The sequence below is a fragment of the Temnothorax americanus genome, unplaced genomic scaffold (genome assembly GCF_048541705.1).
Source record: "Temnothorax americanus isolate GAGA-0224 unplaced genomic scaffold, ASM4854170v1 Scaffold33, whole genome shotgun sequence".
Lineage (NCBI taxonomy): Eukaryota > Metazoa > Arthropoda > Insecta > Hymenoptera > Formicidae > Temnothorax > Temnothorax americanus.
Genome location: NW_027509475.1, coordinates 2,035,667 through 2,061,353, shown reverse-complemented (window position 1 = coordinate 2,061,353; position 25,687 = coordinate 2,035,667). Strand labels below are relative to the sequence as shown.

The 25,687-nt window shown below is 39.4% G+C and overlaps 2 protein-coding genes across 3 annotated transcripts in view; one reads left to right on the top strand and one right to left on the bottom strand.

Moving 5' to 3' along the window:
- Window positions 1-25,687, top strand: part of Retn (retained) — a 108,789-nt gene that overhangs the window by 24,772 nt on the left and 58,330 nt on the right. Inside the window, exons 2-3 of one of the 2 annotated variants that reach the window (XM_077413625.1) lie at window positions 13,855-13,960; window positions 14,815-15,252. In XM_077413625.1, the coding sequence (XP_077269751.1) occupies window positions 13,886-13,960; window positions 14,815-15,252 (513 nt within the window). In that variant the 5' untranslated portion in view covers window positions 13,855-13,885. Of the gene's footprint in view, window positions 1-13,854; window positions 14,029-14,814; window positions 15,253-25,687 lie in introns of both variants that reach the window. The other variant, XM_077413624.1, reaches the window with a different exon arrangement.
- Window positions 22,669-24,812, bottom strand: LOC143901340 (uncharacterized). Its single transcript, XM_077413551.1, has 2 exons — window positions 24,532-24,812; window positions 22,669-24,430 (listed from the first exon to the last, which is right to left on the bottom strand). Exons 1-2 carry the CDS (start codon window positions 24,728-24,730, stop codon window positions 24,219-24,221), a joined length of 411 nt encoding a protein of 136 aa, XP_077269677.1. The 5' UTR covers window positions 24,731-24,812; the 3' UTR covers window positions 22,669-24,218.

The following is a 25,687-nucleotide window of genomic DNA, read 5'->3' as shown; positions in this document are numbered from 1 at the left end:
TGACGGTTTAAGAGTCGATGAGTTTCTTATAAGACGTTCGATTGAGTGTCAAGGTGTAATTGTCTGTGCGAAAGGTGTGGGACCTGTCTACTTGAGAGTGCGTTCATACCAAGGATCCTTCCGTATCCATGCAGGATTCTCTTCCGCGAAGAGATTGGCGCGGCACGAGAACATTTCTCTCTGTCCAGTTATATATTATTAAATTAATGTTAAATGAATGGTTACGTGGGGGCGTGATTTCGGAAAGATCGTATCCTCGGTGTATTATATCCCAGCAGTAAATTTGGGGCGATTATTCATTCAAGAAGCCAGAAGAGCCACCGTGGGCTCCCGTTTTCTCGCCGAGACACGCGATCGTCCTTCGTCGTCTTTGTCGTTGACTCTCTCTTTCGTCTCTTTGGCGACCTTGGATCACGCCAAGTTTCCGAACTCGTGCCATCATGATCCAGTGTAGATATTTAATTATATCTAACGCATATATAATATGTGCTTTCTTCTCGAAAACTATTATAATAAGTCATTTTTATTATGATTACATGCTCAAAGAGAACGAGAGAGAGGGGACACAATTAAATCGATTGAAAATATATAGAGAATCTGATTTTTCACTGCACGCAAAGTTCTCTCTGTCTCTCTGTCTCTCTCTCTCTCTCTCTCTCTCTCTCTCTCTCTCTCTCTCTCTCTCTCTTTCCTTCTCTTGCTGAAAAAACCCCCAAAGGGCTTTTAAAAATATTTTATCCGCAGTAAAAACTGAAAATATAGTGTATTGCAATATACCGCGTACATTTTACGATATTTATAGTTACTATATTCGTGGCATCATGGTCTTTGTGCAACATCGGTTATTTGCGATAGCACATGTGAAGCTCGCGGTTACCGTGCGGCACACATCCTACCACAAAATTGCATCTTCTTTTCTTGCTTGTAACTTTATTATTGCCAAAATCGAAAACTACCATCTGCCGAAGAAATCGATCGCGAACCGTTGTTGCATAGAAGGATACCGCTCGCGTTTCCGGACGTGCTGAGAGGGCAACCGCAAGGGCTACCGGTTAGGACACGATACATTGTTGCAACGAATCGATATCGCAGTCGAACGCAACAGCTTACGCTCAATTGAGTTATTCACTTTCATTGCAGCGCGAAAGAGTCATATTTTAGTTCTATACAAGTTAATATAAAATTGAACTTAATTTCTTCAAACTAATGTTGTCGCGAACAAACTTATATATATATATATATATATATATATATATATACATGCACAATTATATAAATAAATAAATAAATATATATATATATATATATATATATATATATACACACACAATTGTTTAACTCGATTTTTAAATACTAATTTGATTTTATGCACGCATATTGAAACGCTTTGTACAAAACATGATATTGGTCACAATTCTTAAGAATATTTTCCAGTTTCTATTTTATGATGCAACACCGAGTCACGAATCTTAAAATGCGTGATTTTAAAAGTACACTTTAGATTTAAGTAGAAAAGTATCATATCTTAAAAAATGAGTCAAACTTTCAAACTAAAAAGTTGATGGTAATTGGAAGTATTTCCGATCGGAAGTAGCTAAGCATTCCTTTTGTAATGCATTGTGATAAGATAATTAGGTTATTTTGTTGCATTATATAGCTTATACATAATTTTTTGTTGCCAAAATTACTGCTACATAAATTTTTGTTGTTTTTACTTGATTTAATCAATCTTTCATTTTTCATTTATTCTTTCATTTATTTTTTGCATTTATCACACCTGTTTTGCCAGATAAGAAGCGTTCGAAATATTGTAAAGATTTGATAACCGACCCAAAAATTCAGTTGATGTCTTCGGTATTCTTTTAGAATATTTGTCGTAGCATTCGTTTTTCAGAAATGCAACGATCGATCTTGTTTTCCATTATATTCGTATAGCCATGATAAATACTTATAGATTTCGGCTTTGGTACGGTCGCTAAGAGGGTATTATCTTGTCAAGTTTTTGTCATCTTTATTGCTGAACCCATTTAAAGTATCTCACTATCTCACTAATATTTCAGAAAAATGACTGTAGGATGATATTCATTTTGTAGATTATAAATTCTTTGATATTTGAAAGATTTTCCGAAAGATATGAAAAGAATTTTAAGAATCAGGCAGGCTGATTTTGATGCGGACGACCGGGCCTTCTATATAGGCTACTTATGGTTCGAAATGGGCGTTTTCGCGGAAAGGAAATCTGGGATTTCAAGACAAGAGGGAGATAAGAAGGGGAAGAACTGCGAGAGGGTCGATCATGTGGTCAACAGATGCTAGATTTCTTATTTGAAATTGACAATAGAGTTGTCAGAATTGTTTAGTTATTTAAAATATCTGAAGGAATCTCTCTCTCTCTCTCTCTCTCTCTCTCTCTCTCTCTCTCTCTCTCTCTCTCTCTCTCTCTCTCTCTCTCTGGAGTTATACTTTCGCTGTCTTTAACATCTTAAAATTTTTTATATTTTGTCTATTTTTCCAATTTTATATTTATATATTCTTCAATTTTATTTATTCTTTAAATATTAGATACCTACTAGGCATAACATTGCGCGTGTTTAATCTTGAAGATATCATATACAATATAAGAAGAAAATACAACTTATTAATAAAAAGTGTTAGCAGCTTATATTTGAAAATTTAAAACATTTATTTTACTTTTTCCTCGTTTGAAGATTAGAGTTCTGGGCCTATCCAATGTTATGATATAAGATTCTAAAGGATAAAATTGAAGGAAATCTTGAAAAAACGTTCCAGAAACTTGACATTGCAAAATCCGACATTTTACATACCTACATTTTATTTTAATATATAATATTATAAAATAAATTGCAATTTACGTGTATTTTCACGGAAGTTTTTTTATATAGGCACTTTCTTAAGCCTTGCGTTCACGATACTTAGAAATCGCTCTGAGATCTTGAACGGAGAAAGAATTAACCAATCGCATTGGTCAATTGCCGAATTGTTTAAATGTGATTGGTCAATTATTCTTTCTCCGTTCGAGATCTCGGAGCGATTTCTAGTATCGTGGACACAAGGCTTTATCTCTATACAATAGGAACCGTTTTATACCTTCTCTTAACTAAGGACTGTTAAATGAGTTATCCAATGAGCAAAATATGCAACCTTTGCAATGACAAGTGACAACCGCTCGAAGTAACGCACAATGCGCATCGAGATAACCAATCAACATCGTAAAAAAGCGGTAACAATTAAATTTCTTAAAGAAAGCACGTAAGAGATTTAATTGTTTTAAAAGGTTTTATTTCTTTAAGAAGGATTTTTCAATAGGTCAAAGATTATGTTTATTATATTTTATTTCACTTATTGTTAGTGTTATTATATGTAATCAGGAATTGATATCCATATATATATATCAGGGTTCAAGATATATGTAAAAGATAGAACGAAAGATAAAACATATAATGTTTTAGCTCTTAGTAGATTACATTCTTAAAAAATGCATTCTTACTCTATCTTGTTGTTTCGTTCTTTGTTTATCCTGCCTGGTCTATGGATATCGCATAAAATATTATATCAGTCTCCAATCGTGATTTACGATAAACTTTTTGGTATCGATGAAAAAATGATATTATAGATCAACGCACATGACTCGGTATTTTGCATTTTGTCGAGAAGGTCTGTGTCGAGAAGGACGTCGAGACAAATTTGGTCCTTTGATTCCCAGGTAGTAAAATAACAAAGCAGGTTTTCGGGAAATTCTACATTTTAATGGTTCTTGGGAAGAGGTGCCTGAAAAAGACCCTGGTTAATCGATCGATTTCGCGAACTGTGGTCGACAAAAAATGTTTTCCCTTCTAAGTTCAAAATTATCGAAATTTAAGAATCAGACAAATATTAAAGAAGAGACATTCGACTATGAAAAGCTGAAGCACGCTGCGTGCATGGAATATGATAAATTTCTATTCGCGCAAAATTATATTATCTATTTATGAACTTTGTATGGGTTTACGATAAAAGCTTAGCGTCAAAATTTTAAGCAGAGCGGATTTTCTATGTCGCGAGCAATCCCGGCTGGATGAGTTAATGGGTCATAAAATCGCGCTGTAGCCTCCCGCTTTTCTCCCGCTTGTCTGCTTCCTACACCCGTAAGCGCGTGTAACCTCCTTCGTGCACGTGGTGCTTGCACGCTCCGGAGTCCGAAGCCTCTCGCGTTTCTTCCCCCTGAATTGACGCGGCACGCGGCTTAATTGTTGCCCGCCGGTAAGAACAAACGTTTCGACGCACCGACTACTTTTCCTCAAGTTCTTCCTCATGGCGAAATGACGCTCGGATACCTCGAGATTCTTGGCAATGAAATTTGCTTTAAGAAAACTTGGAATTATAATGTCGAGACTAAAACACGCTCGGGTAATATGGAACAGTCGCGCAAAAACGATATAAGAATGCACCTGAAACCGACCGACCGCCGTTTCATTCATCGTGTGCGGTGCAGAGATTTGTATTTCTACCTTTGTGTCTGCAATGGTACCAACACCTGAATACCACTTGAAAACGATTAGTTATATTAATCATAATTTAGATAATTTATAATTTCGATTATTTTCACGACTATTAATAATCCTTATTGCTCTTGTATATTCTATTAAAAAGATCAGAAAGAAAAAAATATTGAAATATAAAAGATCTAAAAGAATTCGTTAGGTGAAAGGAAATGCAAACAATTTGGAACATCCTGTATAATAGAAGTCGCAATCGCTCCGCCAGGCTCCGCATCAATGTGCGAGTCGTCTCCTCTCTCTTTGGATTCCTTTAAATTATTTTCTCAGCTTGAGCCTTCGAAGGTTGCTGTTTTGGACATCGGATACCGTACCGACACAGGGAGTCGGAGGAGGAGAGAGAAAGACACAAGTCGATCTTACGACGCTCGTCGGGAAATCGGGATCGAGAGATGGCGATACAGAAATACCGAATAGTTGTCTAAAAGTGTGTGACGGACGGACAGCTGGCCGTCATTAAAACCCCATTAGCAAGGAGCTCTCCCCTCCGGAGCGTGCGAGTCAGCCTCCGAGTTCTAACAATATCTTCCACGACGCTTTGCCACCACCCACGCTATTAATATTGCTCTATAGCTCCCTTCGTGGCCCACTCGCATCCCACCCCGTCTTTCCACTCTCCTTCCCTCCCTCTCTCTCTCTCTCTCTCTCTCTCTCTCTCTCTCTCTCTCTGTTTCATCCGCTTCTCGCCGTCGCGGATGCCGGATTCCGCTCTTCAATTTAGACGATCCGTCACTGTCGTACGTTCGTTTGACTGTTCCGATGAATATCGGCTTTTGAAATCAGAAGCGCTACCCCCTTTGTACTCACGGGGGCGGGGGTGATTGCGTAATTTGTCATAGTTTTATTTCGGCTTCGGCACAGAAATAAATTCATCGCGCGATATCGCGCGCGGTGTTGCCCGCGAAATTGGAACGTCTTCCATCTAAGATGACCCTGTTCGATCAATCTGTCTTTTTCAAAGACTCCGCCCGAGAGAAGAACGAGAAAAGCAAAGTTTGTAGGAAGTCGGGAATGTGGGTCAAGTTCAAAATAACTATGCGCTGAAGTATGTGGTTTGTCAGCGGGGCGCGGTCGTCTCGCCTGCCCTCAGGTAGATCTGTCGCGCAAAGACGCGAGATTACGGTCGCGATTATGCATTTCAACGCGACTGAATCATAATTGTATATCTATTTAGCGTCACATAATTATGAATAATTGATCTGACTTTCGTTTCGATATTAACAAATTTTTAGCAATTTCAAAATTTTAGCAAGGCATTTGATTGTACGACTCGATATATTAAATCCTTACGTATTGTTACAAACACGCTACGCGACGCTTTAAGACCGTAAATATCGAGAAAGTGCCTTTCTCGCTCGCGATCTTCGCTCCAAGACCGAAATAAACATTCATTTCTTTCCCTCTATTCCTCTGCCGCTTTTTCTTTCGCGTCTTTCCGTTCCGTCCGTGACCGCGCATACGTTGGAGAAGATAGACCATGGGAGGGAGGAACGATGACGAAAGAAGGAAGAACACAAACGATAGAGAGAAGAGTACGCGCGCGCGCGCGCGCGCGCACGTCTTGCCTACGGTCTTTGTAGCCGGCAGATCAAACTCGGCGGGTCATTAATTAAATCCGGCGGAGCCAGCCATCGTCCGTCCGTCTTTCCACCGCGTCTCCGATTTACTTTACACGAAATACGCCACGGTTATAAATATGGGTGCTCACCATGGAGACCCTTTTCCTCGAACTTGATCGCGCGGACCGCCCTCGAAGCGACAGTCACGCGCGTAGCAGATCTCTGACATTTCTTTCCTTTTTTTTTTCAAGATATCGTTATTCAATTTTATTTGAAAGAAAAAGTGGTTAAAGAAACGGCGCATTGAACGTTTCATTGCCGACGATACTCGCGCGAATCTTAGCCAACGTTTCTTTTGGACACGTCTCCCACGAGGCGAATCTTCTCGAAGGTTGCGTAAGAGCGAATCGATAAAAATAATTTGCGCTTGTGCGGTGAAAGATATACCCGTGATTCCGGCGTGTGCGATCTCGAATCTGGCAAACACATGGAAGCGAGAAGGCGTCGGTATGGCCGACCCTCGTCTACCAAATGTCCCAAATTCGACGACCTTTTCCTTTATAGGTACCTCTACCTAAGTGGAATTAAAGGAGCAAACGTGACCCGCATATTTTCCGGTATATATTTTCGCGAGTGAACGAGCAAATCGATAGACAGTCAAGTCGGCATATGCTGAAAATCGTGAAATGCCCGTTTTTTATCTTGTTTCAGATCTGAAATTATAATAACAGCATCACGTGAGTGAGTGAGAATATACATGCGAAAGGGAAAAACTGTCGGGGCCTCTCTCGGTCGATATGCCGCGCTTCCCCGCGTAGCGCGTTCCGCAGGACGTTTCACCTAAATAGACAGCTCTTGATCGATGTGCTTTCTCAGCGATATTGATAAATAAAAGCGATTACGGCGATGACGATTCCGATGGTCAATGAATTTATATACCTGACAGAAGTCCTGGAGGAGCCAATAAATCAGCACTCTTCCGTTCACCCGGGCATCGGGTGGACACCGGGGGTAATCTCTCAATCTAAATCGATCGATCTGCCAAAACGGCTCCGTTTCCGAGCTGTTTATCATCGGGCGCTTATGAATTTATTTTATGGACCGTAGAGTTACACGCGTATTCCTCGCGTGCGCGCGCGCATACGAGAAAAAGATCGACCGATGAAGCCGTGATCCCTGCGTGGGAGCACCGCGGGAGGGCCCGCGGGAACTCGTGTAGGTACTCGTACTTTCATTCTTATTGGGTATCGATAAACGCCGGGGCCATTCGTTAAATCGTTACTCTTCTCGCAACGTATCCGCTTCTATCTATTACGGATCGATCCGCGTGATCCTTCGATGGGCGCCACGAGCGCGATGAATCTTGATTGCGCGACGCGCCGTAATATAGTGCGTTTTTTTTCTTCTTATCGAAGTCCAGTATAAGAATTCGTGATTTTTTATCAATCATCCGTCTGCAACGTGCACGAACTGTCGGAGCGATAGACAGTTGGATACCCAGGTAACACAATGTCCATAATCGGCGGGGACACAAGACGTCTTAAAGACGTCTTTACACTGTTAAATTCGTAGTGTCAAATTATACTCAATTTGAGTCATTTTTAACCATTTCTATAAGTAAGTCATCACTGCTTCTACTCAATATGTCGTTAATTTAACTAAACTAATGGAGAATAATACTGTTTTGTGTTAAAATAATAAATTTTGACACACATATAGTAGTTAAAAATAACAAAATGTCATTTAATTCGAGGTATTGGTTTAAATTCCATCCTTTAATATTTAACAGTGTATAAAGACGTTTTGTAATATGACATATCTTGAAGACGTCTTATGTTTCGATTTTTGACATTGTGTTATCTGGGTAATATGCATGTTTGACAGAAAAATAAAACTAGATTTTTATAATTTATATATAAACTGCTGAAATATGGAAAATAAACGTAACCGAGTAAGCGAGAACATTGAAATACAATTCGAGGTATAATTTCGCGCATATAAATCGGCGTCCTTCCTCCGCCGATTGTGTGTTCCGCGAAGCAACGCGGATACATTTTCACGAGCTTCCCATTCGACCACTATCACGCGATAAGCCTCGATATACATGTTTTTTTTTCCTAGCTTTCCGCAGTAGCGCTATATTACTTGGCTTCCCACTTTTCTAGCGCGCAATTAATCACCGCGGCGGCGGCATCGCGCCATTTCGAATTCTCGGTAGTCTTCGTTTCGAATTCATTGCGTGCTCTATATCGCGCATACGCTTTATCGGTTACGGGGCGCGGGAATCGCGCTCGACCGCGCGTGTTCGTGGAATATGGTAAACTCGAGCGACTCGAGCTAGAAACGCGCTACAATATGTAAAGCAATTATTTCGCAGTCATTTCCTTCGATATCGTATCGATATACGCTTGCGAGTCATACCTCCCTCTCCTCGGCGTTACCGAGGAAATGAGTTCGATAACGTTTCTGATAACGCATCCTATTTCACGCGTTCGCACATTACGCGGCATATTTCGCTGCACGTGTCAACGAAATAATTATCTGCGTTACGCGTTACGCGGATATTCCTATTCTTTCCCATTGAATATTGCGGTACTCGACAATAAATAAGATTTCGCGAGCGCTGCACAGAATGCTAAAAAAACTGCGCAAAAAAAAATTAAAAAGTTCGCTATCGCGATGAAAAATGTGATCCGTGATATCTCGTATCATACGTTCTAGCGCTTATCTCGCTTTATTTTCCTCGCTGTTATTTTATATATATTACGATTTTTTCGACACTTATATATACTTCGCTTCGCTTTTCAACTTTATCCTTACGCTATGCATGTTTATATATTATAGCGCGGCATTCGCGATTCCCATCAAGAGTCACCCGTTTATCTATCCATTGATTTGCATACCTGTTTTTTTTTTCGCCGTGCTATTTATTTTGAGTAATATCTAATGGTATCGCATAGTAAAGTCGCGAAATATGCACATACATAAAAACGTTTTACACATTTATCGCGCGTTATTTTCAAAGATAACTTATAATTCCGATGCCTGATGCGGCGCTCGCCGATTCTGTCCGTCGTTATTTCTCATTGGTTTCATGTGTTTTCGAAAAGTTTTTTACCTCTTCTCTACCATATACGTCCGATTAGAGAAAATCCGTAATATATTTTTCGTCTGAGGAGAATACCCTTACGATATACGCATTTGTAACGAGCTAACGCTTTTTTTTTATTTCGCGCGGTCATATCTAATCGCTATATATTTTAAACACCTGCAATGCGTAAAACGCCGTCCATAAAACTTAGACCAAATACTTCGACCGGACAGTCTCGACAACGAGTCCATACTTTCGCACGGTAATATTAGCTGCGCGGAGAATTATTCGCAAACTATTGCTAAATTTTACGCGTTTAATATAATTCAGTCTTTCGTGACGCAAAATATCTTTAGTCTTGCAATTACGATAACCGTAATTGCAGCAGTCGTAAAAAAAAAACGGGCTGTACTAGATTTATTGCAAGAACATCACGCGGTTCATAAATTGCAAAAAAAAATGAAATAATACTTGTGTCCCCTTTGTGCATAAAGTTTCACGTTAATCATCAATTGTCGGGAATAGAAATGTTAGAATTGTGTAAAGAGTTACATTTATATAATACTTAACAGCACACTTGAGAACAAATTATTACACGTAATTATTTTTATATGTTTATTTATTAGGTACACCACAAATTCCACAAATATGCTATAACAATCGCGCGCATCGCATATTTTGTATAATAACTATTTAAATATAAAATGAAAAAGTGTCGTTATAAAAGTCACAAAAATTAACAAATTAAAATCTGCGGACAATTTTGATATTTGCAAATACGTTCAAATCTTGCAGGTTATAGTTGCGTTATCTTTTACACATATCTCTCTCTCTCTCTCTCTCTCTCTCTCTCTCTCTCTCTCTCTCTCTCTCTCTCTCTCTCGACGAGAATTCTTTTTCGAATCTTTCCACATTGCATTGTGCATGTCCGATAACATTGTTCTTTTCTACGCCTATTCCACGAAGTTGTAAAATACCAACGCGACAATTTAGCCACGTAATAACTTCCAAGAGATCTAGCTGGTCTCTCTCTCTCTCTCTCTCTCTCTCTCTCTCTCTCTCTCTCTCTCTCTCTCGAGTAATGCATACCGTAATGTTCATTTCGCAGTGTTCAATATGCATAGCGTATTGTATTTGATAAAAGCCGCGCGACGTCAGACGGCTAGATTAGAATTATAAATAGAAATATCCGGAATAAAGACAAGTAATATCGTAACTTTTCTAACTGCATAAAATTTAGATAAACTAAACAACTAACAAACCGAACTGTATTGATGTAAAATTATATTCTAGCATATTTTGTACGTATTGTATTTTTCTCCTAAAATCATAACAACTGAAAAGAAATTTACCCCGACGCATTTCGACTAATGCAACTATGTAACTGCATAAATAACTCGTACGAACTTTGCTAATATATTGATGATCAATACTGGCAGATATTCACCTAACGGGAGTCCAATTAAACGCGATAGTCCTGCATTAATTAGAATATTTAGAGCCACGGCGTGTAGAGTGCCTGGAGCATTTAGGCGATGATTTACAGCGCCACGCCGAAGTACAAGTACATGCGCGGGCACGCCGTATACGCATTCAAGCACCCCTCACCCACGAGTCTTTGTTGGAGAGTGCGAGCGCTTTCGAAGCGTGGAAACTATAAAGTATAAACAATAAAACAATCGGATATATGGTGACGGTATGGCGATAAATCACGGTGGACACAGTTATCTGCAGTGGCTGCGAAGGGTAACGCGCCGTGGCTTAGCCTTCGATAAATTTAGCTATCGTCGTGTCTAGGATATATTAAATCTCGTTAAAATGTCTTTATGAAACCGCAACGCTGCGCTACGGATTACGAAGAGAGAAAGAGAGAGAGGGGAGGGGGAGGAGATTACGACAATGTAATACCAGTATGAATATTTTAATATAGAACGCTATATGTGATTTATAATGTCTATCAGTATAACAGTAACAGTAATATTTTTCTCAATGCCTTTCAATTATTTGTTCGTTAAAGATTCTTCTTTAGATAGCGTAAAAGTATATATGCGACTACCAAACAGAGAAAATGCCATGACAGACGATGCAATTATGTGCGGATATTGACACTTGTAAATATTCTCGTTGAAACGTAAATGTAATTTTTTTCTTTTTATTGATTATTTTCTTTGTTGATTTATCCCGCTCGTCATCTCCAATTGCTATTAAAGAAATGATGAGAATAAAAACAGGTCATTGTGATTTTTTTTGCAAAGGTAAATATATATAGGAAATAGGAAATTCCTAGGTAAATAAGTATTCACACAAAATTTCAACATATAATAAATATTAGCATATTAACGGTAAAGTTAGACCTCAGTTAGTAACAGTTACAAGGTGGAAAATGTTCGCTATACCTATATGAACCTTCAAACGGATCTAAGCTGATTAATAATTGAACGTCTATCCGTTTTGTGATATTCGTTGCTTCGACGGATGCAACCGGCGTATTTCTTCCGTCACTTTCCATACGAGATTCAGACACCTACGTGCGAATGCTCGGTTCAGACTAGAACAATGGCACCCTTGAACGCGGCTCTACCGTGATTATTGTAATGACGGTACCGTCCGCAAATACTTGAATGATATAATTCGTAACCTCACGCCACGGTGAAAATAACGATACCACATATATGCTTTTATATATATATATATATATATATATATATATATATATATATATATATGTAATTTATTTTCGCGCCTTTTTCCCAACGCGTCGGTTTCAACGATATTTTTCGCATAAATACTTGCCTCCGGAACACACAACGACTTTCACGATTTGTTATCGGAACAAGTCTTCAAACATTAACACATATGTATGTACTATTTGATAGTCGATCACATTGAATTCTGTTAAAGATATATCTTTTATTATACATGTTTACATTGTTAAATTCGTAGTATTAAATTATACTCAATTTCAGTGATTTTTAATCATTCCAGTAGGTCGCCACTGCTCGTACTCAATATGTCGTTAATTCGACTAAATCAATGGAGTTAAAAAATAATACTCTTTTTCATATGTTAAAATAATTAAACTAACAAAATATAAAATATTGTTTAAAATAAATATAAAATACTGTTAATATAAAATATTGTTTAACTAAAGGTACTGGTTTAAATTTCATCTTTTAATATTTAACAGTGTGTCTTAATGCTTTATCGTTTGCAATTATAATTATAGATACAATTTAATTCTGAAATTTTTTATTCGGATAAAGATATATAAAACAGATTTATCCGAAAGATGTAGAATAAAAATATAGGCAAGTATTATAACAGGTTGACGGACTAGATCGAAATCTCAGAAACGAACTTGTTTCATATTTGATTAGGATTCTATTTTTTGCCGCTCATTCATTCCTGACCACCACCGTAGAGGGTCAATATTATCACACGTGCTGAGAATGCCGACAGAGAGGCCGTTTGTCACTCCTCGCCCATCGGATGTCTTGTCCTTCGATCGTAGTCCCATTTAAGATTGGGCCCCGACATCGGTACATTTACCGTTGAATCCACTTGCACATCCCCGATAGGCATATATTTACTCGAGTCCGCCCTTTCCAGGTAAAAGCTCGGGCTTCTTCGCCATTTGAATATACTTGAAGCTTCGATGAATCTATTTGCATCTTCTTTTAGATAAAAGGGACACTCCCTAAAAACTAAAATAATGAATAGTGACGTCTCCCTTCTTTCGAACGTCACTCCTTTAATTCTTATTTGTACAATGTTCTATTATGGATAAAATATATAAAATAGTTTACATATATACTTGTATATACGCATGTCTATAAAATCTGCAAAATTTTTGCAGATTACCTTTATAGATTTTAATATTAACGATTAGTTTTTAATTTTTGTTTTCTTGTTTAATTGTAAGTTATATACATATATTCCGATCTTATCTATAGGAAACAAAAATTAATGTGCATAGAAAATAAGTACCTTATTATACGCGAGTCGACGCTCGCCGTGTCTGAGAGTCGCGCGCAGGACATTTATCGAGAGGTTGAGTTAATTTCAGGCGTGGAAAAAATATGGAGCGTCCATCTCTTTTTTTTTACGACGGCCGTTTCCGTTCCCGGTAATGTGACTTGTACATTTTTATGCCAGCTCCGGTGCAATGGGCACAGCCGTAAAACACTTATGACACCCGTAGCATAATAATGTTACTTGATAGCGGCTATCTCTCGGTGTATATAACTCATCGCATTCGCCATTTTCCTAATTAATGTTCAATGCCTCGCTATCTGCTCTCCTTGTTCACGATTAAACTTGCACGGTTGATATCACCGGTTGTTATCAACCGATTCCACTACTCTTTATTCCGACTCCTGATTCGATCGATTATTTTTCGTGCGATTGTAAATTTACGCGACCATGAGACGAAAAGGAAGGCGAAGGAAAAATTTGCGCAACGTATAAAAATTATCAACATATAAAAACATTAGGAAATAACACATCGATCAATTTTATGATAATTTATCGTGATTTTTCGCATATGCATTGCATTCACCTGATTACGTATAGACACGCACGTCTAATATGAAGCGGAATTTTACTTCGAGTAGAATTATAATTTTCTTGATTTTTTTTATGATTTCAGTATCAAGAAGATAATGATGAATCGGATATAGATGATGAGGCGCAAGAGGAAGAAGAGTTACTTTCGCCGCCACTTCAAGTCAACTCACAAGCCCTGGACGCAGCTGGTGCGTCTTCATTAGCACATTTGAACAATTTCATGCATCATCCATTACTAGCGAAGTTTAGATTGGAGGTTAGTGACAGAAGCCTTTTCGTTCTCTTTTTTGCTTCTTTTACATGTTTAATCTTTCGCTACTTGCTTTACATTTCGTTGAATGCATAAGCTGTTTATCGCCAAAACGGCACGAAAACATCCGCAGATCTTGAAAAACAGTCTTATTGTCAAGAATTCTCTATCGTTCGCTCTGTTGAGTTTCCGTGAAGATAAGCAGCCGCATAATTCGTCATAAAACTTGCTCGGCAGGCTCGAGCGTTCGTTGACCTACAAAAGTGCCAAGGTAGAATGACACGAATCGTGGAAAATCGTGAGACAGTCGTAACAGCGGACGTTGACAGTCATAAATGAGTTACCATCGTGACAATAGACTTTTTTTTTTTACGTAACAGCCTAAACCGGATGACAGATCTGGCCGAACGCAAATCTCTCTACGATCATTGGTCCGATAAGAGATCGTGCTCTCTCGTGTACAATAGTATTTGTTCGCGGCGTGAAAATGAGGAGAATCGCTTGCGAAGTTAGAAAGTTTCAGCAGAAATAATTTGCGCTTTATATTGTATTTCTCATTCTAAACTAATATAAATAATTAAGGTCGTGACACCTGCAAACGTATTTCTTGGTAAAAGTCGTAATCGATCGGCTACAACTTTTGAAAACAATGGAATAAATCTTTATACAATTTTCGTATTAATGAGCGAGGAATGCTCCGATGTCAATTAATTATTCGATAAGAATTACTTTTATCGCTCGATGTTTGCTCGATTGTAACTAATTCGGTATTTTTTAACGGTCTTTTTATAGCGTAACGACGCAGAAATGCTGCAAGGTAGAAACAATTTGGAAGTTCTACAGGCCGCGATGAGCAGTAACTTCGGCCTGTTTCCATACATGTCGCAGCCGCCACCGCCGTCATCGCATCTACCGCCACAGCCGTTGCAAAACAACCATCTGCAAGTTGCGGGAAATCTCGGGATTCAAGGAGCTGAGAATCAAGCATTGGGTTGCTCTGCCTCTTCTTCTAGAGTCCCGATTTCTACCACGCCGGCCAACGAATCTTCGCCACCTCGCTGCAGGAATAACGGCGAATCTTCGCAAGGAAGCTCGAGGAATAACGGAGAATCGTTGCAAGGAAACTCGAGGAATAACGGAGAAGCTCGTGAGGGTGAAGCTCGCGCTGCGTCGGTGAACAGTCAGCATCCATCCGGAGCCAACTGGAGCTTCGAAGAACAATTCAGACAGGTGCGTCAGGCAAATACCTATAGCAAGTACGTACGCCTTCCTCAGCTTGTCGGCAATGATCGTGCGATATCGCCGCGTTTTTGGGCGACTAACATGTTTAACGTGCCGTTTCGATTGTCTCTTTCCAATTATTTTTCTCTCTCTCTCTTTTACCTCTCAATTTAATCACACTTGCACTTTACGTAACTAATATAGCGTATCAATCTCTCTAAATTATATATTACGTGCAATTGTGAAGGGGAAAAATTTGTACGTCTAACACTTTCTCGCGCTTGATGCTTTTGGTGGAACGCTAAAAGGTTATGCTTTAAATTCCAAAGCTTATCGACATGCCTGATTATTTCTCCAAGTTGGACGGTTTATAAATACGTCTAGAAATGAGTTTGGCAAAATAGGCAGAATAGCGATTCGAATAATTGAACGATATTCGAGAGTAGCATCGGCAGCGTAATAGGTATGCCGCGCCGCGGTATGGCGCGCGATCGCGCGAACCCGGACCGAGTGTCGTGGGCGTGAACAACTCGCGCGGTCACCTTTGTGGGACACTGGTTAGTGCCGCGAGGGACGTGTAATTACGGCGGAACTCTCTCCCCCTGCGAAAGCGCGAGGCGAGGAGAGACGGTGAACCGGGTGGAGAGAGAGGCGCTTTAATTAATGCAACGATGGAAGCTAATTATTATTTTTACACGGCCGGGAGATAATTACCAGCCGACCGTCCCCGAACGAACGGCGAGTTCGTTGACGGTGGTTCCGCGGCAAGAACGAGAGACGCGATCGGCTCGACACACCGCGAGAAAGGAAGAGGAAGGAAGGAAGGAATATTTCGGACCTGAAGTAGCGCGCTATTCACATAAGACACGTAGAAAGGAGGCTGCGCGCGCGCGCGAGCCGGTCAGGGGAATGGGGACCAAGTTATAGAATTAGCTGGACTCGCATCGCAGCCTTGTTAACGCTTTTTGCGGTGACTCCGTCGTGCACTCCGCTCGCGCGGATGCATTTTTGCCATATGGGGTATGAAATGGCGCGGCGCGGCGCGGCGCGGCGCGGCGATCCGGCCGGGTCGGTCCGGCCGCCCCGCTCGCCCGTGGTTTTCGGTTTTTGCCCCAAGAGGGTGTGGTATTGGATTACCATTTAAATTGTTGTTTCGCGCGCGCGAGCCCGCAAAACGCCGATATCCTTTCGTATAGTCCGCGTGACAAACCTGCTTTCGAGGATTCGCGTCGCAACTTTCAAAACTAGTCATTTACCGATATACAATTCAACTACAAAATATAAGTCCGAGAAATCTATGAAATTCTGACTTTTTTCGAAAAACTAATAAGAGTGGCTTTCGCGAAATTTTAAGCGAAAACTTCTTTCATTTAACGGAGTATCGGTCTAATAGCGTATCATCGATTAAAGCATACAACAAGCGGACGAATGCGGATAAACGGTGCGCGAAAGACGAGCGCGGGTAACGAGAAACAACGTGCGCGGGGGAATGGAAATAGAAGTCTCCACCTCTTTCTCTCTACTTGGCGAACGGCGCCCGCATCTTAGGGATCGCATCCATCATTCCGGCGAGGGCGTACAAGCTGCTCTTTAATCTTTCTTCTTTGGCGTGATGGTGGTTTCGTCTGTTTTACTCTTCCTTCCATTTTTTTCCCGAGGTGTCGGTAATCGTTCGCGTACCGCGGCTCTCTCGCGTTTCTTCTTCTTTTTTTTTCGCGAATTTCTCGAAGCTCTCGCCGCGCTCTGTTCCGAGCCTCACGGCTTTAAAGCGTCGTTTACCCTTTTATCCAACGCGAATCTCACGACGCTCCCGCGCGCGGTTGTCTCTTCCCATCGAGATTCGAAGGAGATTTAAAGATGTTTTTAGAACCAGACTCGGGCTAACTCGGGGGAAAATAAAAGCGCCCGACCTCCGGACAGGTTTATAGTCAGTTGGTTATTGTCTTGAAATATATAGGGTAAGCAGAGGGGCGGGACGGGGGCCGACTACTCCGGAGTACGTCGCGTACCATCCGACATCCGACGTATCGGGGGCCAGGAACTTGTTTCAGTAAAACAACGATCGCACACCTATCGTACACAATGTAGTCCACCGACACCGGTGATACCCAACGCGAACAACAACGCGCCCATACGAGGCCCTTCTCTCCTCTCTTCTCCGTCTCGCCCCCTTCGCGCTCGCTCGCTCGCACGCACCCACACGCGCGCATGGCACGTCCTACCCCGTGCAACAACGTTCGCTGACCGTGCACTCGAGAGCCACCACGGCAGTATAATACTGTAGGACTATACTTTGCAGCCATTGTGAAATAACTCGTAAACCTCGCAAATTGCCAGCTATTTCGCTCTTATACACGCGTGCACACCTTTTACGCCGTGTTTCGTCTCTGTGTATACTGCGTGTTCGACCGTAGATCGAGAAGGTTGGCTGCTCTTCTACGAGCGTGTATATATTCGCGCGCGTGAACCGAGGTGCGTGTGCAGGACACTCGTATACGCACCGAAGACGCGCTCGGCACATAAAACCGGCCACAAATTCGTCCAAGTTCCATTCTTTGCTTTATGAAAATTTTCTTTAATGAATGTGTCCAATTATAAATCGTTGAAAGAGAAGTTGTAGCTTAGTTTGCGACTTGTATCTGAAAAATCAAAATTTTAACTTGCAATTAAATTTTTTATCTGAATTTTATTCAAGAGTTCTAAGAAAAATCTATATTTCATACTCGTGTGTGTGATTATCGAGACGTTTGTTGCCAAATGACCATTGCCTGACTTTTCAATGGTGCCCTGCAAGTGCACCATTGAAAAAATATAGTCACAGAATGGTAGATCGTACTAAACAGCGAAAGAGTTTTCTCTACCATTTTTATTTCTACCTTAAAAAAAAAGATACAACCGAGCCCAGTTACCAGAATCACCCTGTGTAGAGCATACAAAATTAGGGTACTTTGAACGTGCCACGACGAGACGACTGACGATGACGAACGCGCGCACGTATACCGGATTGCCCTCGAGTTATCATTGTGATTATGCAAATGCATTATCATTATGCAAATGCAGCGGGGCACCTAAAACTCTGAATGTGATCCGTCGTCGTCGCTGCCGTGGTGGTTGGCGCGCTTAACGTGGGACGTGGACGAATACGGTCCTTTGTAATTTCGACGAACAACGCGGTTTTTGCTCGAGCGTGGAATCTCCGCGTTTCTATCTTCGTGAATCGTTCGAAGGGTGGAAAGGAAGGTCGCGCAAAGCTTTTCTCACTGTATCTTATTCCGGATATATTTTGTATCGTTCTATGAAAGTAAAATTGTATTCGGCTCTCGTGACTCATCTTAGACACGCGCGATAGTTTCTCACGCGGTTCTTCATAGCTGAATAACAAATATTTCTATATGCGTCTATTTAACGCGGACAGCGGCTATAATCACGCTTTCGTATAAAAAAATCACATTAACGTTAACTATCGGGAACTTTGGATTTCTAGCTATGTTAACTCGTTACATATATAAGAAAGCGTGATAAGACGACTCGATTGTTTTCTCACTATTTTGGAGCTTACAATGTGTAACGTTGTGTCGTGACATACCGTCGTTACCAATGACGCGTAAAGCGTCGCGGGAAAACAGCCGGTGACGTCTGCACGCTTATTTTCTCTGAAATATTTGCGTTTACATATTTATATATTTTATACGTATACGTACATATATATTTTTTTGCACGGCTTATACTATCTTGCAAAACGCAGCGAAAACGAGCCGTTATCACCTACACGTGCCGTACGTTGAACGTCATAAACTTTATCAATACTTATAATTAATTTGCATTTCAGTGTAGGAAGGTAATTAAAGTTATATCGCGTCATCTAAATGCGCAATTGTGCGCTTTGCTTTGTACGATAACGTAATGACGACGAAAAAAAATTCCTCGCCGTATTGCTTGCTCTACCTCATGTCGGACGTTATTTTATTCCACACTATCGATATACGAGATAATAAATTATATAATTCTAATGTTTGTTTCATCCAGTTTGAAATATGAAAAGAATAATGCCGAATATTTCCTTTCTTCTTCTTTATTTTACGTTATACCGCAGCCGGTCGTTCTTATTCCTGCTTATCGATCAATTAACCGAGTTACGCATGCGAAAGCGCAATTACCGCACGGTGCAACGAGATTATTATTGAGCGTTGCATACGAGTGATGCATGTTCGTTTGAACGGTTCCATTGTCACGGTTCCCCTATCGTTTCTGGAATATAGGAGAAAGGGTTTGGTACTCGAGTGTTTCCCTTAAATGACGCAATTGGCAAGAAGAGAATTAAATCTCGCAACGCGCGACAACCTCCACGGGCATCGCTCGCGCAGAAGCATTAGATTTGTCTGCCGCGCGCTTCGTATAATTCACGGTGCGCGATATCAAGAGACACGCGGTATTAACGGTGACGTACAGCGTAAATCTGTTAACCAAGTCCCGTCCAAGCGCGCGACACGACTTCAACATTGCGGGCAAAAAAAGGAAGGAATAAAAAGAGCAGCACCGACGATAGAGACTCAGACTCAGACGGAAGCCAGATGAAAATAGCATACACACGTTGCATTCGAGAAAGCCTTATACCGAGCTAATTTACTTAGTCCGTGCAACACCTGCATCACTTATCCGTAAGCGGCCTGGCGGCGCTAGTTCTTACGTTTTTTTTTCTTTTTTAAACGATATATTGACCCGCGGATTCCTCGTGTTTACTCAATAATTGGATGAGGCTGTAAATATGGCTATTAAGCTACCTACGCTTTTCGCGCGCTCGTTATAAGCAGCCAATTGCGAGGCCGTTCGTCTTCTCCCTCCGCGGTCAGCGCGCCTGAGACCGCTGCGGATCGCTTCGCCTCTGGAATATAGCCTAGTTCGACACGATCGTATTTTTCTTCGAGTCGAGGCAAGTCGGTGCCTCGGCTAAACAGTGGGAATAACGCGATTTCACCGCGGCGCCGGAGCGAGGCGCAGCTCCGCCGAACCTTCAGAGACGCTCTTCGCTTACGCTCCGATATCCCGCAAGCGAGATAAAAGGCGTCAATTTCTAAAAGATGCCATTACGGACTTGGAAATTGAATCCATGAGATGCTACTACCTTTCGGAGTAGGGCTGATTTGCTTCGAAGATTCGAAGCTTCGACATTAAAATCTTCGAAGATCGAAGTTTCGAAGCTTCGAACTTTCCAAACTTCGAACCTTCGAAATTTCGATGCTTCAACCTTCGAAGCTTCGAAGAATCAAAATTATACTATTATTAATTTAATGTAATAGTAATAGTCACCGCAATAGGCACACATTTATACAATTATATGACAAAATCCGAATAAAATTTCTAATATTGCATTTATCCATTCTAATATATTGAAGCTTCGAAGATTGACACCTTCAAAGACTAATATTTGAAGCTTTGGGGATAAAAGACTTCGAAGTTTCGAAATTAACTTCGAAGCTTCGAAGCCGTCGAAGAGTAACAGCTCTGTTTCGGAGTATCTTAATTAATGACACCAACAGAATTAGACGAAACAAATATGGAACCAATAGTAATTACTTTTGAAAAACGAGCACATCTCGTACGAAATCTACCGCTCCGCGCAACGTACGTGACATTTTTTAGATAAATTGGCGCAAAAATTATCCCAGAAAATTAGCAATTTTCCCTTCCACCCGGATAATCATCTCCGTCGATCTTCACTATGCACAGTTAGCTAGTAAAACGGCCGAGTATATCGTGAGCAACGGTCGTTCGTAATTCTCCGTAATTTCGTTACGATTATTATCGCGAGGCACGCTTTAGACAGCGCGACACTTTGAGCAGCTGGTTTAAGGGGGTTGTCGTGAAATATAAAAATATTGTCGATTTCTCTAAACTTCGCGTATGTATTAATAAACCTTACATACATTACGTCTCCAAATTTGAGATAGACAATCCATATTCGTTTTCGAGATATTCATTGTGGAAGTTGCGCTTTTTAACATGGGCTTTTATGGAAAGGTCGCCGCGAGAGCCACATTTTCGCTTATAACATCTCCACCAAAACTGTCATTGTTTTGAAAAACTAATATGTTATTAATGATATTCAATAATATCGAATAGCAGAAACTCGTATAGAGCAATCCATATTCGTTGTTGAGATATTATAAGTAAAAGTACGTTATCATGATGCCTGAAAAATGCGCAAAGAGAAGCGCTGTGGTGACGTGGCAACGTTGGCGGCCCAGCAGACATCGCGCGTAAATCACACTATACTCTTTGAGTATAGTGTGTACCGACAAAATATATTTTTTTTTGTTTGTCAATAACATTATGAATTGACGAATTCCGGATTTTGCTGGCTACATAAATGAAAATTGAGGAGATTTATGCAATAGAAATCTTTTTGTTGAATTGATTTATAGTAACATTAGGTTATTACGAGTATTAACGAATAATTCGAATAAAATATGAGTGCATGAAAAGATGAGGATATCAAATAAATATACCAGAGTAGTTTTACAATAAATAATATATTAATATTTTTATTTATGAACATTTAAAAACATTTAAAAATATTATTTATAAACATTTAACATATTTTTAAACAACCAATTATTTTCGTCAGAACTTTTTTATTCTTAGTTACTAGAGGCTTACGGCTACTATCACATTTGGAAAGAAACTTGATTACTTCATCTTCTCCTTCATTTGAAAATTTTGATTTTAAATTTTGGAATGTTATCCCTGCGACAGCTATTTTTTTAATTATATCACGAGAAACGATGTTTTTAAAAGGAGCCAATTCCAATACTTTATGATTGATAATTTTGTTGATTTTGTTTTCTTCGATTGCTTTCTCAAACTTCTTTTCAAAAATGAATAAGTCTGTTTCTTTGGAAGTAACCTTTACAAGTTGTTGTAATACACGAACGTCAAATAAAGCTTCATGGAAAAATCCAGGACTCTGAGTTTCAAGCAGATCTTGTGCTAAATTGATTAATTTAAAGGCACCTGGGCCTTTACGGAATGGATACACTGTTTTAAACAATTTTAACGTATCTGAAAACCCAGTTACAATTTGAAACCTGTCTTGGATTTTACAGTTTGTAATTGCATTTAGTAATCGAGGAACATCAAAACGAGCATTGTGCGCAACAAGCAAACAAGATGGAGATACAATATTTATAAACTCTGAGAACGCGAGTAATGCATTTTCAAGCGTAACGGCATCAACTTTTTTATTCTTGAAATATAAATCTCCATTTTTATTATGTAAAGAATTGATTTTGGTTACATGAATAGGAATCGCTTGACTAGGTAAAATGTATACATTAAATTCAAAAGCTTCGGATATTGCTGCTATTTGTAATATATCACTTTCTATTTCAAAGCCTGCTGTTTCTAAATCAAAATAAATTATTTTAGTCGTATTATTTGTACTTCTATCATCAACCTTTTCTTCAATGCTTATTTTTTCGCTCGTCATCTCTATCCCACAGTTAGTCTTATATGTAATACCTTCTCTTCTTTCTTTTTTCTTTCGTAAATTTTGTCTGTTTGCTGCTAACTGAATACGCCTCAATTTCGACTCTCTCGTAACTTTTCTAGATGACTTTATTATTCTAAGTTTATCACTTCTTAGGCAATATGCTGATGTATATTTACCTGCTTGTAAACCTAATAATTGTGTAACCCTTATTATTCCTTGATCACCTTCATTTTTACTTAAAACAGCACTAGCGACTCTAAAATCCGCAGACTGCGATTTACTGTAACATCTCATCTTTGGTGCTTTACAAGCTATCATGCTATTTAGGCTTTCATTTGCCTGACTGGATGCGACAACGCTAAATTTTGCAGCATTATTTGCATATTTTTCGAATAATTCTCGAAGACTTAAATATAAACTTTCATCTTTCAATACAATAGTTTGCTGTGTGTTATCGTCACATCGCTTACACCACTCGCCACAATTCTCGTGACTATTATATACATGATCCGGGATGTTTCTTATTGCAGAAGCAAGGTCTGCAGTTCGTCCTTTTTGTTGAGCAATCGCGTACGTGAAACATTTTTTTAAATGATTTATAACACCACTTTTTTTTAATTCTTTGAAGGAATTCGATAGTGTGTACAATTCACTTACAAAATTTTTAACTAAATGATTTTTATCGGCCAATTTATGAATGACTTTGCCACTTTCTTTTCGTATTGCGGCAATCGTACTACTATCTTCGTCACCGATCAAAACTCCAACATTTAAATTATTTTCTTGAAGAATTTTACTTCGATTGATCAATTGCGCTCCGGCGTCCGCTTCCATCGCTTTTGCACTGCCTTCAAAATTCTCTCGACAATCGTGGTCATCTTTCGAATGTCCTATATCACATTTGTAACACTTGCGATTTCGTGTTGTATAATCTAAAACTTTATGACTTAAAAATCCAATTATTGCTGCATAACCATTCAGACTGTCATAACTGCGACCGTTGCCTCTTTTACTCCAGCCCATGTCGTACGAAACTATGATGTTTACAATACTACTGCATGCTTGGTCAAATTCAGGACTTCTTTGATTAGAGGATTGAAGAATCGTTAGGTAAGGATAAAGATCGCGAACAATGTCGGCTGGTCTATAAATAAAATAAAAACCGTATTTGAATTATGGCTATATATTAAGGAAAAAAATCATGTTTATTTTTTTAAATCTAAGTAATGTTTGTTTTTATTTTTTAATGACAAGTAAAATACATAAATTCAATTAAATATAAAATATAAAGGTTTATCCCAGCTAAATATCAATCCATTATTGATGTATTATAAATTAAGCAATAATATACAATTCAATATACAATTGAAAAGTTAAATCGCAGCTACAATTCAGTATAAATATATAATTCAATTAACCAAAAGAATATTCAAAAATGTGCATATAAAATTTACAAATATTCTCATACAAAAAAAAATGATAATTCTTACAAATTATCACAAAGCTCTTGAGTGTTCTTTATCACAAGGTGCCTTTCTTCTAACGCTGCTTTTTGGCAACTTTCTACAGCTGCTTTTTCGATGGCTAATCCGACTTTTCTTTCATATCTTTTGAACATATCCATTGTTATGACTGGAATATTGAGGCATGCAAGAATTTTGTTCAAACCAGTACATCCAAGACCAGAATGCATCGCACCTACAAACAAATTTTTTTATTTATAGTGATAACATAAAATATTATTAAATAAAACAGAAAAATTTGTTATAATTAATTGCAAGCAAAAACTCATATCTTACCAAGGACAGCTTGAAGATTCACATTTGTGTAACAGTGGCCATCTAAGTCAACTTTCTTACCAGTGTTAACCTCATTTTGAATTCCACATTTATGGCACTTAATATGAAGTATTGAGAAAAGTCCTTTGCGCACTTCATTATTTATATTATCTAAACTCAAAACTTCTTTGCAAGCACAGCAGTGTAGTGCTTGGCCCATACTTTTAAGGTTAACAATATGATTCCCCTCATCATCGCTTTCTTGCCTGGTACTTTTATTGGTTTTGCTTTTTCTGGCTGCTACGCTATTTTCTACAGCTTTTTCACTCGTTCAGCCTTTTTCTTTGAAACGAACCTTCCACGTTTTGAACGCGGTTTTCCAGACATTTTTTCTAAACGTCAATTTACGCAGCGTTGCCAAATCCGAAATTTTTTACACGCGTGCGCGGAGAGAGTACATGGACAGGCCACGTCTATGTGTGCGTGTACAGTTGCTCTAGAAAATCCAGTCTTTAAAGTGGAGAAGGGGAATACGCGGAGAACCGTAAGCGCGCGTTTATACTTTTTGCTGATATTTCAGCACGACAACCCCCTTAAAGGGTTCGTTACGCCGCATGCTGATTCGCAGAAACGAGATTTTCAACAACAGGATGTGACATATCGTTGATCAACTTGACAGTGCCTTTCCTTCTAGTCGGGTATTGCGTTTTTTTTTTAAATCATTTTCTGCCTTTTTTCTCGCATTACAAACGTAGAATTATATCGCTACAACAAACTCGAATATATACATTCTTTATAATATACATATAGTACCGCCATTAAAAGATACGATCGATTTTTTAAATGGATATAGTTTAACAATATTACTTGTGTAATATGTCTCGTCTCTGTTTGGCGCAAGAAAGATCCGCGACGTTCTTCGACTCACCGCGGGAATAACGATCGCAATAACCCCTCTTATCGGCGTGGCCCCCAATTCTCCAGTGTACGCCTCAAGACATGTGTGCAACATCTTCTTCCGCTTCTTCCGTTTGGCTGCGGTGCCGCGCGTGTAAACATAACATAGTATATACCGTCAACTTTTTTTTTCTTCCCGTCTTCCTCCTTTATTCTTTTCAATTTCTTTGCTTCGGTAGTCTATATTTTTTCACGTTCTTCGTATACGCGAATAGGTAAT

Coding starts and splice junctions, on each gene's coding strand:
- LOC143901340 (XM_077413551.1), bottom strand. CDS start 24,730: ATGGGCCAAGCACTACACTGCTGTGCTTGCAAAGAAGTTTTGAGTTTA. Junction 24,431..24,531: donor GAATCTTCAAGCTGTCCTTG/GTAAGATATGAG, acceptor ATTTGTTTGTAG/GTGCGATGCATTCTGGTCTT.